The sequence below is a fragment of the Gymnogyps californianus genome, chromosome 1 (assembly GCF_018139145.2).
Source record: "Gymnogyps californianus isolate 813 chromosome 1, ASM1813914v2, whole genome shotgun sequence".
Classification (NCBI taxonomy): domain Eukaryota; kingdom Metazoa; phylum Chordata; class Aves; order Accipitriformes; family Cathartidae; genus Gymnogyps; species Gymnogyps californianus.
The window spans coordinates 163,876,389-163,893,517 of record NC_059471.1 but is presented as its reverse complement, the minus strand read 5'-3'; the positions used below and the strand labels follow the sequence as shown (position 1 = coordinate 163,893,517).

Sequence of the window (17,129 nt, the reverse complement as noted above, 5' to 3'; positions counted from 1 at the left end):
TGCCTTAGCAGCACATGTAGAGCCATCCATCAAGACAACTTGTACCATCTCAACCAAGCAAGATCCCGACAGCAGACCAGAGGAGCAAAAGGTGGCAGTAAAGCTCTTCTCAACTGTTTTGCTTAAACAGCTAAAATCAGAGTAACATACTTAACAAGACTGTGGCTCAGACCAGAGAAAGTAGGTCACTACCCAAACCAGAGTGCTTGGGTCCAAATGGCAGTTTCCCTTTCTTAAATGGAGTTCAAAACTAACTGTTCAAGAAGAGTTCTATCCAAATGGATGGAAATCTTGGGAGCTGCTGTCCCCGGAAAACTGCAAGGGCTCATTTCTTTGAATGCCTCAATGGGGCAGTGTAGAACAGTGACTGCATAGCCGGGGGGTGGGGGGGGCTTTCTCTCTGATCTTTTACTAGATATGTCCCACAAAACACAGCACCTACTTAGTCTCCGTCATCACATTCCTTACCCCCCAAATGAGCATAGCTTCACTCAACATTTGTAAGCAACTGTAACATGTCTGTACAATTTAAGTTCTCTGTGCTGTGCATAGATTCACCAACCACATCAAGTACTTATGTCCAGAGCTTGAACAAGACACTGAAGTCAGGGGTGCCCAAGTATTCAGCTCAGAGACATTCCACCTTTCCAGAGGTTCACAGAGGTGTCCTATGTGCAGCTCTGCACAGATGCCTTCAACAGAAGAGAAAGCTAAGACTATGAGCAGAGTTCAAGTGAGGATGAGGATTAGCGTGGAAATGAGCAGCAAGTGGCTAAATCATTCTGCAAGAGCAGAGATTACTACTACTGTTCATTTCCACTTGACTGTGCCTCTGCAGCTCTACTGTTGCTCTGAAAGGGACAAAGCAGCAAAGAGAGGACATGCTGTAACAGTGGACATTTGAGCATGGTGGCAGGAATGTGGGGAACTGCTGGGGAAGCCAGGATGGACTCCGCAATTCCTGCCTGCCCTCCTACCCGCTCAGTCACAGCAGAAGCAAGGAAGCGCGAGGCTCTCTAGCTGTATCATAATGCATGCGCTGACATGCATCATGGTTAGTGAATAGTCTTGGATCCTTTGAGTCACAAAAAATACTAATTTTTGCAGTGTAGTAGCCTGTCTTTTGAAATTCGGTAAATAAACAATCTGGACAATTTTACTCTGTAACCCCAGGAGAAACTGGGGAGTTGGCACATTCCTTCTGAGAAGGCAAACAACTCCTTGAAGCTTTTCTGACACAGCTTTTGGACAGCAGAAGAGTTTTACTTCATATCCAATCTACTGGATGACAGAAATCTTTTAATTACTCAGGTGTTACTGAAGGCCTGGAAGGACACCTGTCTTTTAATGCTCTTTGTTTCCTCCAAAAGTCAACACTTCTATGTACATTAGGATCACGTTACTATTCAGGAGAGCTTACTAGCTTGGTCTTTCCTACTGGTTCTTCGTGTCTATCAGGATGGAGAATAAGAGTGGGAACTTGCATGCAGGGAGAAGTTAGTCATCAAGTTGAACCGTGGCCAGGACCTGCAGATTCCTTGGTCAGATGCCCTGAAAATATAAGGCTTCATCTCATCACAACATGGAGCAGAGGAATTTGGCAGTTCCCTCCTTCCTGCGTGATGTCCCTAGATCATTACCAGGCCAGTGCTTTAGAGCTTACTCATCCCCTGGAAAACTGCAAGTTTGTGAACTACACCCACAGCTAATGCAATTTGCTGTAGTCAATGGATCATGCTTGTCTAGTGCTTGTGATAGTATCCTGTAATTAGGCGGCCAGTGAGTACACTTTGCATACCACAGGTCTCTCAAACTTCACTGTAGCCATAGGAACTATGTTTTGCAGACATTTTTTGCAAAATTAACTCAATTTTGTTGGTAGAAGTACACCTTACCACATCACTGTGTCAGTCTACTCGGCACAAGCAAGCTTTTAAATGAGCCATCTCTGCAGACCTGAACAGTCTCAGAGAACCACACTGGGATTTTGTACACTAGCGAACAGACCCCGACCATTTCAGCATAGTAGTAGCTGATTTTCAGGTATCCTCTCATACAGCATGCTTTATCAGTCTCGCCAAAAACAGAAGACTTGTATGTCACTTTATGCAAAGAATCCACAAAAGTAACAACTCAGAGACATCACCATAGACACCCACTAAAAATAAAATAATAAATGCTCTGCATGGCTGATCCTGATCCCCAGTTTTGAATCTGCAGCACAATGCAGCATGCAACAGTTGCAAAACAGAGTCACATTCTCCTGAATGATAGTACTATCCTCAACAGTATTTCTGCTGAGAGAGATGAGATCCAGAATAACCTTCTGTACATTCAGGTGATGAACAGAGCTCAGACAGAAACCTTGGCTTTCCACCAGGTTACACAGGCTTGGCAAAATTCCTTGCAACAAGGAAGCAAAATTCCTCCAAGGGAATCAGAGATAACCCAAGCTCTTGCAAGGCTGTACACTTAGAGGTATTCTGACGAATGCCTGCTACTCCTTCCCCAAAGCAAAAATCTCAGTTAAACAGAAAATGTTGCATTCCTGAGGGTCACTGGGGGGGGGGGGTCAGAACCCCACAGAAAAAAAATTGCTTTCAACATGAAATAAATGCAACTGCTTTTCAAAACAGTTTCCCAGCCACAGTCTCAGGAGTCCTTGCCATGAAGGACCCTTGCCTTTGTAGTAAGGCAAGCACAGTAATTGAACAAAGCACGTTTTGAAATCATCAACCAACAAAATTTCATTAAAATGGGAGTGTCTCCTACAGCACATACTTCACTTTAAAAAGCTTATGAAGATTCTTTAGTGTTTGGGTATTTTTGGATTGAAATTCCACCTTTAAAAAAACTTATGCAATGCTAACTCACTCTTGGAGTCTTAGATTTGCTTTAGTTTTTCATGTTCACATTTCTTGGTGCTACTCTAGCAAGAGTACATATTTTACCACTGAAACATTAACTGCTGGCAATTTCTAACATTCTTCCAGGAAACTTGAGAATATTATACGCTGCCTAATCTTCCCAAGGGAGATTTTAAATATTCTGGCTGGCTATATTACTAACACATGAAATAAAGCATAAAAAATACTCCCCTCTGCAACAGCTTAGAGAGAAGTTGGAAGAGAGAGATGGGGGAGGGGGAACCCACAACTGAAAGTTTGCTAACCCAACACCAAAGAAGTCGATACAATTTCAGATGGCTAGTTTTTGATACTCTCTAATAATCCCATTACAGCATGAGTCATGCCATCGTGGTAAACAGAAGTGTTCAAAATTGTTATTACCAAACATGCGAATGCTAAAGGCAAGGTGAGGAGTTCAACAGTTGAGATGACTGCAGACTACATGAGCAGAATTCAAAGCAGTATGTTTGCGCCAGAGGTAGAATATTTAACTAGTACTATTCAGAGCACTGAAGGTGATTAATCAAAAACAAAAGACAACAACAACAATATCATGTTCAAGCCAGAAAATTGAAGACAACATTTGTCATCTTGGTGGCTAAAAGTTTTAAGATAGATTGAAGCCAGTGCTTGTTGAGGTATCACCCTTTTTATAGACAAGACATCTGCAAGAGAGTAAGATGGTCCATGCCATCTTGGATATCTACATTGTTTTGGTTTTCTTGACTTTACCTGGGTAACTGCTGAATGAGACACGGCTGGTGCTAGTGTCTGGATCAACTATATTGAAGTTCCAATGCTTATATATTCTCAGTGTGGCTGCATACGTAAACCAGCTGGAATGGGCAAAATATATATTCTCATATCCAGGTAAAACCTGGAAAACAGAAGCAGAAAGATTCGTAATTTCAGACCTTACTATATTCTGCATGTTTTGTACTTGATAGAAACTGGGAGAACAACTTGTTTTAAGTAGTTTGATTAATTGCATTGTTCAAGAAGGAGCAGATTCTTGTGCTTTTAACTGTGTACTTAACAATGAATCTCTGAAACCTCTGGAAATAATTCTTGCCCATGTGTTGTTTTCAAATAACTAGTTGTTATTTTTCAAAATGAAACAGTTTAGGGTTTTTTGGGACACCTGTGTCACATGGTATGTTTCCCTAGTTTCCTCTTGAATACTTGTATTTACACATTCAGATCAGCTCTCTGCAAACATATCCAACATTAACTTAGAACACGCCGTTTCTGTGAAAATGCCTCTAGGTGACTTTAAAGTATGGAAACAAATGCAAGTAAATTTAATTTGAAGAGGTAAATATATATACATTGATAGTACATCTTTTCAAAGTATTTCCCTGGTTCTAAGATTTGTTGTTAGCTCAGAAACCTCTTGCTGTAGGCAAATGCTTGAATGAATGCTTCTCAGTTTAAGGTGAATATTGTTGCTCTGGGATACATGGAGTCTCCATATGCTGACTAGATCCGTGATAATTTTAACTGAAAAATTAAATTGCCACCATGATGTATCAGAGACTTAGCGTTTTTTCTGTCATGAGTCCCATTCCAGAGTATCACTGTTAACACTTAGAAAACATCAGCCACTTGCACCCATTTGTTCTTGTGCTAGCACTGTCCTTTAGTTTAAGTAATCCTCTTCCCTTCCTCCTTGCTTATTTGCCCAATGTATTTGTAGACATTCACAATACCCCCTCTTTCAGACTTCACTTGGCTAGGTAAAACAAGTTACTCTCTTCCAGTCTCCTCTCCATGATAGTTCCCCATTCCCTAGTAATTCTAGTAGCTTTTCATTGTCAACCTCTGCAGTTTTGGTTTGGTTTTTTCCCTGCCCTTGAACCCAAGTGAGCAAAACTGGACCCAAAATCCTATGCAGGCACAAATGACAACTGCATAAAAGCACCTTGATTGACAGGGGTCTCTTTATGCACATGCAACATAAACAGCGAAGACTCCAGAAAGGCAGGCTCATGACACTGCAAATCAGAGTCACTGGAGATGAAGTTCTTGGTGCTCACCTTGATAAGTGCAGAGCAGTGACCCATATCCCACTGATATTTCCCATGGCTTCCTGGCTCCACATTGCATTGTCCACTCCGTGCAGAATACTCAAATAATGCAGGAATGAGGTCCAACAGGTCTCCAACTGCATTCAGAAATTGGACATCAAAGATGCTCAGTGGCTGAGGAAAGGGAGAAAAGAAAGACCACAAAAAACACTTTCAGACACAGAAGCATCAAGACAGTCTCAGCTGTTAGAATTTTTCTTTTGCTCTCAAAGGAAGCTCTTACACGGTCTATGAAATACCTGCTCGCAAGGCCCAGATGCTCAAACTCAGTGTGGCATTAGGCACCTAGATATCTTTAAGGGCCTGGCCCTTGAAGTGGCATTACCAATGCTAACATTTCAAAGGAAAAAAAGGAGACGCTAGCAGTAACTTAGGAAACTTTTATGTGTCTTTACAAACAGCATACCAGTCAGTCTGCTGTTACTCTTACGCTGGGGTAATAGCAAGATTTAATTTTTTTTGTTTATCTAGGTGCCTCTGAAAAGCCTTACATTAACAAACACACTTGGGAGTTTTTGGATTTTTATAAAGACTGCAATTTAAGACATCCTCAGGACTGGGGAGGAGGAAACAAATGAGGGAAGCAAGATATGTTACAATACTGACCAAGTACAAAACTAGCTGAAGAAAGGAAGTCAGTCAAAAGGCACTCTGCTATGTGCTTTCAAAAACCCCTTACAGTTGGAGCTAGCCAGGGTTAACTACACACAGCTCGTTGTGCAACATGCTCTTCAGAACCTTCTCTTAATTTGCTTCTTCAAAAATAAGAGCTTAACAGTGGTCTAACCTCAACCTTCAAAGACCATTTTCTAAATCCTTCCTGTTCTTGCTTGCACCATGCCTTTAGTTAAGGCAAGGCTTAACGAAAAGAAGTCAGAACACACCTCTCTGTAGGGCTATGAATAGTAATTTTAGAATGGGACATAATCATATAGCAAAGAAACACATTGCTTGCAATATAAATCACTGTTACTAAACCATATAACTGACCTCTCTACAAACCCCAATAAAGGGAAGACAAGGACATGGGAAAAAATAAACTGCACCAAATCCATTTACTTTTTATTCAGAAGGCTGAATTCTGTGTTATCCATCTGCTGTTCTGGCAGAGAGAATAACCAACAGGAAAACCAAAAATAATGTAAACTCTAGTCCATATATCCCAGGGGAAGGAATTAAACCTTCGCACAATGCCTACCAAGACAAGTGAGAGAAATAAGCTATTCTCACACCTAAAATCATGCATTGCAGAAGGCCCTAACAGCAGCTATAGTTTGACGAAGAAATCCAAACCAAACTTTCATATATGTTACATTGCTTTAGCTCATCGTGTTTTTGCTGTAAGGACCCAAACCGGGAGCAGCAAAGGCCACAACTGGTAAACATCAAGAGATTTATCTTCGGATAGTTTTAAGCAACTCAGTGGTATGAATTATTTACAAACCAGTCCCAACAACTGCTATCTCACTGGAATCCATATAGAGAGACTTAGCACTGTTTCAGCACAATTCTTCCCCATCCAGCTGCACTTAAAGGTCTGCAAGCCCACCACACAATGAGGAGAAGCTGTTTTCCAATGTCAGATTTACAAAGGCATTACCGTACAGTACCACCAGGACGGAAGCAAACAGGATTGCATATGAGAATGCTTAGCCAGCCCTGAGACATTTCAACTGTACTTGCTATCCATTTGCTACCACTCCATATTCTCTTCCACAAAACCTGCCTTCATTGCAACATCTACAGGTAGCTATACCGATACTGCTGCAGCATCACTTGGAAGTGCTTGTATATTTTAAAGAAGTCTCACATTTCTGTGCTATCTTATAGTCATTTCAAGTCAAAAATTCAGTAACTACTAGGAAGTCCATTCCAGCTAGAACAAAGGTGCCAAGCAAGGAAGCTATCAGAACTATACACACAGAAAGGTGGCCAGAGAGCAGGAGGAAAGACCCACTCAAACAAAGAAGCAAAGGTTATGTAAATTCCTAGGGCTCCACTGGGTGAGATTAGGCTGCCAGCTCCCAAAGCCAGCCAAAGTATCAGAGAAGTAAAAGAGGAACTAGGTTGTTAAGCACCCACTAGGGTTCTGTTTTCATTCCCCTTTTGAGGGGCAAGCAAATTTTGTTCCAGTTTATTTCCAAGAATTCATTGTTCTGCTTGGATAAACCTGGTTTTGTATTTAAGATTTTCTGATGCTGAGTCACATCACACAAGCACAGTGCACAGAGCTTCTCTGGAGTCTCAGTAAGGCAATGCATTCAAACTCAAAACTCTGGTGTCTGCAATGCAGGCCAAATCTGGGAATTTCAGGAGTGGCCTGAGGCATCCGCCACAAGGCAGAGAGTCCCAGTTTGGGAATAACTACAGCTGATTTCCAGCATATATGGAGAAGTCTTCTCTATGAGGAGTTAATCAGGGTCCACTAGCAAGAATTACACAAAAAAAGCATGCATCGTAAAAAGTGCATAATATAGGGCACATTACAATCTTTTGTAATCACCTTCTCCCACCTCACACAGCAAAGTCAGGAAAACTCCTTGAATGCATGGTTTACATCCTGACTAAGAGTGAATGAATGAGCTAAATTGACAAGCAGAGAGGTGGTATAGCCACCACAAGAGAAAAACTCCTTTTGCTAGAATGTGTGGCTCTTCTAGGTACTGTCCTGAATAGCCAAAAAAAAAAAAAAAAAAAAAATTGAGTTTGAGTTACATTAGCTGTAAGGAGAAGTAAACTTAGAAAGGGTACCAGATAGGAGAGAACCAACCTTAAAGGCTTGTCTACATGGGACATTAAAATAGACAAGTTCTTCTGTAACAGTTGTTTTCCAGTAACTTCCCCATGCGTGAGCACGCTCAATACAAAATAAGTAAGTACAAATAGAGAGCTGTCCTAGAATCATTGTAGTATTTAAAACTCTGACACCTCCTTATTCAAGAGTAATTTCCCTGTGTAGACAAGCCCAAGATTAATCACAGCGTTGGTTGAGCATTAGGCAGATGAAAAGGCTTAATGTTCTTTGAGTGCCCCTCCTTCAGAAATTGTCTTGACAAAAGGGTTGGGTTTGTTTACTGGATATAAAATGTTGCTAAACCAGATGGAATAATGGCACACTTTAACATGAAAATGTATTCAGATTTTGACATCATTCTTAATGATACCTGTAAATATCAAATTCAAAATACAGAAGTTTACAATATACATTGCCTTCATGCAGGTCTTAATGGAAGCACCTACGTAAAATAGTCCTGCAGGAAACAAGACTCCATGTAACTAAAAAAAAAAAGTTTAGAACAGTACACTACAAAACATTTGTCTCATACATACAGGAATAAAAAATATGTACTAGCACTAATGTCAAACAGTTCAGAGTCCAAACCAAATTTTCTTCCTGTAGTAAGGGTCAGTTATTTGTGGCAGACACAACAGTTCTACAATATTCAAGTGAAGTAGACCTGAAGTTTAGGGGAGAAAAGAAAAATGGAACATTTCGGAGTGACCTGTGTGCACATAATCCACCTCTCATTTAAGCACTAAGTGGATTTGGCATAGCTTCAAACTACCATGCATTGTACAGGACAACGGAAAGTTGGATCTTTTCACTTGTCTTCCTCAAATAAGTGCACATCAACTAATCCACCAAATGTAAAACTCCAACTACTTGCAAGTTTGAAGAGGTATGTGTAGTGCTGACAAGAAACCTTGACACATGAAATGTGTAGAATTAAAAGCAGATTAGCTATTGAAACAGCCTGTTTCTATTCTCCTGAAAAGGAAGCAATTTTATTCAACTTTGCCCAGTGCTCAGTGTTGAAATCCACAGACTTTGTAAACACAGTTCCTTTTCTCCATCCCCTTTAGATCTTTTGGGCTATCCTTGTCAACCAACCAACTTCTCAGTGTTCAGGAGAGCACTTTGTCCAGGTACGAGCATTCATTGGGGGGGGGGGGGGGGGCAGGGAATGCAAGAACTTTGAAATCCATCTCCTCCTCCCCTTCTCTTCATGTCTCTGATCTTTTGGGAGTTAAGGAAAAAGGCTTCCCAGCCTTTCTTCTGCAGCGTTTATTCTTCTTTTAAGCTTAGGGCAGTGGGGGGAAATTGCCCTCTGCACATACAGAGTAATCAGTTGAATTTAGAAGTATGCATAGTTTTTCCCAATAGCAGTTAGAACATCAGGCAACAAAATACAGCCTGCCACATGTTGGTTTTTGGCTTGGTGGCGGGGGGGGGGGGGGGGCGCGCTAAAACAAGAAAATAAAAGCACCACAACCCACACACGAGATATTCTCAATATTTCTAATGTTCATTACCACCATGAATCCAAACTACTGCACCACTAGAGATCAAAAGATAAACTTGTTCCCAATTATAATAATCATAAGACAATACACATATAGAAAGGATTCTTTTTTTAATTAAAAAAAAAAAAAGTAGTATCTACCAAAGGAAAGAAGGAAGAAGAGACTCTCAAAGCACTAAGGAAAACATGCAACAGGAATGAGATTTGCTTTTAAAAACATGCAGAATTTGTTGTGGGGGCTTTCAGTGACAAGTTTCTTTAATTATTTTTTTAAGGTGAGAAATCAGTAATGGAAATAGTAAATACTTGTTACTGCAGTTGTTGCCCAAGGAAAGATCAAAACAACACTGGATGAATTGAACCAAATTATAACTTAGAAATAAGAAAAAAAAACCCAAACATCTGTTAGGTGAATTTATTTGTCAAACAGTCTACTTACTAATAATCTAAGGGATTAAATAAAAGAACCTTTTTAACATTCTTATAACATGTACTGCAAGAGCAAAGTTGAAAACAGCCTCTTTGGAGGACAGATGTTCTTTAATCACAAGGAATAAGGAAGATGCTGTTGGTCTTCTCGGGGGTTTGTTTGTTAGTTTAGTTTGGTTTTTTAAGTGCCAACAGTTTACAGAAGCCGGGTTGATTCTCAGGTAAGTGGATGTGTCAAAGCCAGAATACCAGTCAGTAACATTGCATCTGCATCTGTTTTTATTGTCCGTGTAAGCTCGGAGGAACAATCTTCAAGCTCTTTATTTCCTGAAGGGGATCCTAACAGCAGTAAATATGCACACAAATAGCACTGTTGCAGCCTAATCTCCCAAACATATTTGAAAAGTAGCATGGTATCCAACAAAGTGAACTACCTGTACTTTTGCAGAGCTGTCAGGTATCATTTTGATGCCAAGGAAAACCAAACACCTAGGTGCAAGAGCAGCTGTCCAAACTGTACTCAGAGGTAAGAGACTGATGTTAACTTACTGGCTCTGGAAAACAGAGGAAACTGCAGCACCATCTCAAGTGAGAAATACATATACAGGGAACATTTTTGCTTTGAATAGAAAGATATGGATCTCAACATAGGTGATAATGCCCAAAGCTAAAATTGTGAATGGTCTAGGAAGGAGTCAAAATAAATCCCATCAACTGCTCCAGGCACATTTGGGAAAAGAAGTAATTATATCCACTGCATGTAATTCAAGGACATAAATATTTCAGACTGAACCTGATGTCTGAACTTTCACTAAATGCACCATTTTTATATAGGCATGCTGATGAGCTTGCTGAAAAGAGGATAAAAATGACTCTGTCACTTCAGAGGTCAGTGCTTTCTAGTATCAAATACACAGTTAAATAAGTATCAGGGAATATATGTTGCAGGTAGGACATGCCTATCAAAGAAATAGCTCAGACACAAACTAGCACTTTCCCCTCCCCCCATCTGAATCTAAAGGATTCTGAAGCAGACAAAAAAATTGATGAGCTTTGCAGGGCTCTTCAGATACAGGAGTCATGAAAGGGAATTAATGAGTTCTTTTCCTAGAAAGTCAAAGTTTCTCAGTACCTTCCCTATAACTCAGGCCCATCAGGATGGATTTTTCCATTATGTGAACGCTTTTTTTTAGTTTGAGCTGGTTCCCCATTCATGAAAGCCCCATAGTAAGTTCTACACAAGAAAGATGTGCATTTTACTAAAACCCAATTGTTTATAATTTAGGACTCTCAACTTCTCTAAATTCTTGATATGGTTAAACCAAGACAAAAAGGGTCAACTACAATTACTCAAGTCCTCCCTCTCACATTGAGAAACCTATTAAGACATTAGACTTGAGGACAGCATTGTAATTACCATAGCTCTACTGGAGTTAAAGGAGCTCTGCTATTACACACAAGCTGATGATCCAGAACACAATTCTAATTGAATTTAAAAATAAAAAAATAAAAAAATTAAGAAAAACACACACAAAAAAAATCCCAAAACCTACCCCATTTGGCCTGCCACAGCACTGACCATATATTTTGTAATGGGAGACTTAGAAGACAGAAAAGAAGACGTTTAGCAATGTAAAACATACTCCAAAATAGACAGGCTTTTAAGATTTGAAACCTGATGCTTGGAAATAAGAATGAAAGCTTTAATACACTCCCTACATGCCGATTCATGCTGTTGCAGCTACTCTTTATACCTAGAGGGTCATTTGCTCAATAACAATTGTAAAGTGATGACAGCAAGCACTTTAGAAGTGTCCATCCTTCCAACATTCACACGTGGATACAAAAGCCACCCCCAATCTAACCAGCACATGAGCGCCCAGGGTTCCAAGTCCAGTGCAAAGGATCTGTGGTGACATGACCAAAGTGCTCAGTCACATTATCTACATTGAACAGCCACTGAAGTTTTTGTAGAATGGCATGCAGAATGAGTACTTGCCACTAATTATCCTCCCTTTTTTTCTTTTAAATCAGATTCCCTTCTCCCATCTTCGTCCTCTGACATCCCATCCCCACCTACTGAAAAAGAGATGCAGTAATCTTACTGTTTGTTTGTGTAGTTTAGCCCACTCGAGGGCTCCCATGTACAGACCATCCAACTGTGCAATAATATAGCCAGCATGCCTCCAAAATGGGTCATCCTTATTATTTCTGATTTGTTGTCTTGTCCATTGATCTTGTTTCCTGCAGAGGAACAAACAGGTTGGGGTTTTCTTGTTTTTGTTTTAGAGTATAACTGATAATGCAAGGAAGGGACAAATGTATTATGACCCAGATGATCCAACCTGCCTAGTGTTTTGAGGCAAATCATGCTTTCGAAATCCTGCAGACATAAATGTTATATCCTCTGGGTGTAAATGTTCAGATCCATGCAACATACCCAACAGTAGTGTGCCTCTGCCAGACTTTAGCTTCAAATAAAGAGTTGGACTCCACCTCTGTGGGGCACTCTCTACATCAGATCTATCGTCCCCTTACAGTCAGTAAAGGGAAACAAGCATTTGATAGGTCAGATGAACCATTCCCTTTTAAATGCCTATTTAAGGATAAAATAGACTGACCTTTGAAAAGCCTACTTCTCTCCCCTAGGTAGAAGTGCAATGAAGGCTTTCTGCTGGTGGTGCTCAAACACTGCCTAAGAACCACTGCTATGCTCCTCTGAGGAAAAGGCGGGAGGCCAAAAACAACCATCCCATGTGCCAAATCCAATCAAGAGGTTACTAGCCAAATAACCCAGGTTTAGAGCATGAGGCAACACAAGCTGAACAGACCCTAGTGCAACAGCAGCCAATGTTATAAGGATCTCCCAGAGTTCCCTCCTTTGCTGTGCGCAAAGGGCAACAGAATAACCACAGGTGGCAGAGTAAGTCAGGACCAGATTCCGGCCTCTTCCATCCTCCTCTATCTATCCATCCAGCATTAAGTACAGCAGCAAAAAAAGAGAGAATGAACCTGGCAAGAAAGCAAACTCTTCCAGCAGTGTATGGGTGATAAAATCAGCCAGATCTAGCTTTTTGGAAGTAAGAAGATGCAAGAAGTATGTCAGAGGAAACAGGGATATATGGTCAGAGCATTCAGGGCTAAAGACTTTCAGGACAACGCAGCAGCCCATATTGCGAAACTGCTATAAAATAAAGCAGCAATGCAGGAGTCCAGGATATAGGCAACAGAAAAATGAAACAAGGCCATCTAGTATTGCCCCCCTCCATCCAACAACGCATCTTGGGGGATACAGCTGCTATGCTGAGTCATTCTGGAAAAAACCCATACACATCGATGTGGTAGCTATCCCATTTTTCTCACAAGGAGGACAGCAATGCTAAGATTTTTTTCCTCTTCTTTTTGTGTAAGCTAAAAACCAATCAACTTTATATATGTGCACCAATAACAGAATTAGCAAGATATACAACCCCTTGTGGAAAGCACAAGGCAAGGGAAAGATGGAAAAAATAGTCCCCAGAAATGATGAAAGTTTCACACAAGTATTTGTAATGGAAGAAAACATAAGTTTAAGGAGATTTAAATAATTGGTAATCACAGCTGAGTTTCCCAGTACCTCGCCTGGTTCTTCTCCCACTTGTAGTTTCCACCAGTGTAGCTGCATTATTTGAGCAGAATTACTTTTGATTTATACAGCTGAAGAGAAAAGGGAATCAGGACTTTCATGATTAGAACAGAATTTACATCAGTGGTAGAACAAACAAAATGCTAATCTAACAGAGGAAGGAAAGGATACACAATGCTAAAAAGATTAAGGTGCCAGGAGACCACACTGTTCAGTGTAACATTCAAAATACCAGCTTTTTAGAAAAGGATTTTGATTAGAATGACCTTCAGAATTCATTGGCATTATCCACACCCCTTTGTAGCAATGGTTTTAAACATTTCTTTGAAAGAATCAGAATTAGGGAAGGGCATATGCCGTTCTTCATGAATATTTAGAATTTTCTTCACACTAATGGCATTCAATCAGAGGGAAAGGAAGCATCTACTTTCTTTAGTCCATAAGGAAGAGAATAAAAAACCCTTGAAAATTCTGTCATCCTCCAACCCCAAGTCTTGAATAATTTCTTTTCTAATAACTAAATACATACGCCATAAAATTCTGAACTCCATTTCGAACGGTGGGATTCTTAATTAACTGTGGATACATATTTGCAGCATGGTCATACATGTGCCTGAAAGAACAAGAGTAGAAGTTATTCTTTTGCGTCTTCCCTTCCTTTTGCTTACCAACCCATTGATCAACAAGCATTGATAGACAAGCACCACAGTCCACAAAGTAAGCTTTTCCTAATCACAGAAATTACTTCAGTGCACGACAAACAGCAAAGGTAACACAAATGGATTGTTGAAATTTAACTTAAAATAAACGACCTTGCTAATACCTGCTCAAACTGCTGTACAATGGAAAGACAAGCAAGAATGAGATGGAACTACTTCATAGCAAAACTTGCACATTCGGGGAATATTCGTAGGCCAGAAGCATCTTGGAAGCATTAACACATTAATTTAAAGCACAACAGAAATAGTTTACTGGAGAGCTATTCTATTTAGAACCAAAAAAACCACAGAGGTGGTGAGAATACAATTTGCTGATTCGGTTGAGAGAGGTAATTTCAGCCTGATATCTAGCAGGTTTTACTTACCATTAACCATGTTCCTTCCTTTCTGATTAAGCTAAATATCTCTCTTTGAAAGTATGTATAAGTTGATCCTACATGTTCCCACAGAAACTCCCATTCATGCCAGCCCTAAACAGATTCAGCTTTATAGAGATCATAATTGTGATTTTTTTTGTTGTTGAATTCAGTTAGCGGTTTCATCCCCATTAATTAACATGAACAAAAGTTGTAAGGGGGTTTTTTGTTGGTTGGGGCTTTTTGTTTGTTTTGTTGAAGTCCTTTACATTTCAAGATGAAATCAACTGCCAAAAATTGCTCAGGAGCCCAGAAGTTAAAATCACCCTTCCATTTTAGGTGAAATGTAATTGTCTGATTCAAGCCAAAACAGAATGTTTATTAGTTTGGGTCAACTTGACATTTTTTTCAGCCACTGAATGAAAACTTAAAAAAAAAAAAGAGGGGAGGGGAGAGGAATATTTAGTTCCAGGTGGAAATCAGCAGAAAATTATTTCACTGCGGTCTGGAGTTGATAGAACTACATCAGTCATCAGTAAAATTAGCTCCTACCAAGTGCTGAGAGAAAGAAAACAGAACTAAGAAACAGATACCAGCCTCAAGGAAAGCACATGCCAGCAGGACAGAATTCCCTGTATTAAAATTCACAAGGGCAACTTCCTCTGGGAGGGATACAGACAGGAGCTCTTCCCAGTTTCCCTCAGGGCATAATTAGAGAATACAGCCAGAGATGACTGAATGGTTTGCTCATGATTAGAGAATCACCCATTGACCTTCTCCCCTCTCTTTCTGTCCCTTACCCCATTCCCAGCTGTTTAAGTACTTGATTGCATGACCCTGCTGCTTCTTATCTCAGCTCTGGTACCATTCTGACTACCAAATCTAATTGTCTGCATACATTCAGGCAAAACACTAACCCAGCAAAAAACGTGAATTATTTTTCTGGCAGTCTGTAGTTTGAATTAGGTTGTTATGTAGACAGATAAGCAGCAGAGCTGGTGCAAGAAGGCAGCTCTCTACCGTGTTAGTAGATGAACTGATGCATGAAAGGGCCTGATCAGTGCCAGGGCAGACACAAGTTGGGGGAATCAGATCTGTGGAGGGAGGTGCTGGGGCAAGAGAGAGGAGCATTCAGCAGCTTTGCACCATTACACCTTTCATGAAACTGCACTACAGTATCAATTTTAGTTCTAGAGTTTCCTGTCTCCCATGTAACACAAGACTACATGCCATAATCATAACCTACTTCTTGAAGAGGACAAGAAAGTTGAAGAGATAGATCAATATTCTCCACCCCTGCAGTCAGAGAATTTGGCACAAAGAAATCCCAAGTAATTTTAGGAAATTATAGTGTAACACACTCCATACTACAAGTCAGAGCTGTCATGGCACTAGAGAACAGGAGCAAATAGCACAAAACAGTCCATCTGGCAGATGGTCTTTTAGGGATGAGAACCAGATGAGGAGGATAAAAACAGCCAGGATACTACGCTAATCACTGTCTATGCCAGGGCAGATGATCAGGCTTCCAGGCTCAACCATCAGCTCTACTCTCTTCATTTTGCACTCAAAGATTATGCAACACAAGGCAGATTTTACACTAGTAGTATCTTTAAGCTGTGATGACTGATGTAGAGACTGGGTTAGTTCAGAATCAGGGGACTGAAAACAGCTTCTTTAATGGCCTTCCCTCTTGTATATGCTAACAGAGGACAGTTAGTTCCTGGAATTGATTTTTCTTTTTTAAATGCCCAAGGTTATTGAGAATTTTCCCCCTAGTTGCTCTGTTTAAATTTTTAGCTTTAACAAAGCTTCTATGTGCATGGCTTGAATGTTTTGTAAGGGTATTATCCTCTGGAGTAAATTGGATCATTATAGTAAGGCAAGGCTTTGCAACTGTATCTAAGGCCAAATGCAAGGCAATTACAAAGCTGGGACAAGAATTCAAAGTCTAAAAACAGCAAAGCAGAGCCCTGCTTCTTCAAATTAGAGAGGAAGATGACAGGACTCAGGTCAGCTGAGGTTATATCAGAAAAGAGTACAATTAATGTTGCCTCAAATTTAAATACTGCTCTTAGGCACCTGGCATGCCCCAATTGGAACTGATTAAAAGTATGTGCTTAACATCACAGATTTGGATGTGCTCTGCCATTCCCCAAGTAAAGAAAGGCCTCATTAACACTTCTGTTTGTAATGGGGGAAGAGAACTCATACACAAGAAAACCAGAGCAAACATCTTTGGCTGGATGATAGGACTGGAGAGAGGTGAGAGACAGGTGATAAAAACAAATGCCTGATTTCCAGACACTACAGACACTAGAATTAGATTTATTCCACCTCTAACTATGGGTTTTCAAAATAGACAGCTACTATCCGAATCAGGTGCTGACAACAGAAAGATGAATCATGCTCTAGAAAAAGCCTGTGTTTCTACCCTCACTGGTAAATGGGTCTGACTAACTTAGTTATCACTTGTACAGGCAAGTGACGCAAGCATCTTCACTCTGGTAGCTAAGTGGCTGTTGATGCAAATAAAGCCTTCACCACAGACAAACACATTGTTACACTCTTCCTTGTTGTTACCAAGTTTTTAAAAAGGAAGGTTTAATTGTGTGCAGCTACTGTGGACACTGATGTCTGCAAAAGCAGAATGAGAGTGTTTAGAGACACCTTCTCATAAAAGAAGTCACAATGGTGCTA

The 17,129-nt window shown here is 40.2% G+C and overlaps 1 protein-coding gene across 1 annotated transcript in view; it reads right to left on the bottom strand.

Moving 5' to 3' along the window:
* PLBD1 (phospholipase B domain containing 1) overlaps positions 1 to 17,129 on the bottom strand; it is a 40,302-nt gene that overhangs the window by 11,326 nt on the left and 11,847 nt on the right. The window contains exons 3-6 of the mRNA XM_050901565.1: positions 13,884 to 13,967; positions 11,835 to 11,973; positions 4,946 to 5,110; positions 3,642 to 3,786 (exon numbers count right to left, since the gene is read on the bottom strand). Coding sequence (XP_050757522.1) covers positions 3,642 to 3,786; positions 4,946 to 5,110; positions 11,835 to 11,973; positions 13,884 to 13,967 — 533 coding nt within the window. The remainder of the gene's footprint in view (positions 1 to 3,641; positions 3,787 to 4,945; positions 5,111 to 11,834; positions 11,974 to 13,883; positions 13,968 to 17,129) is intronic.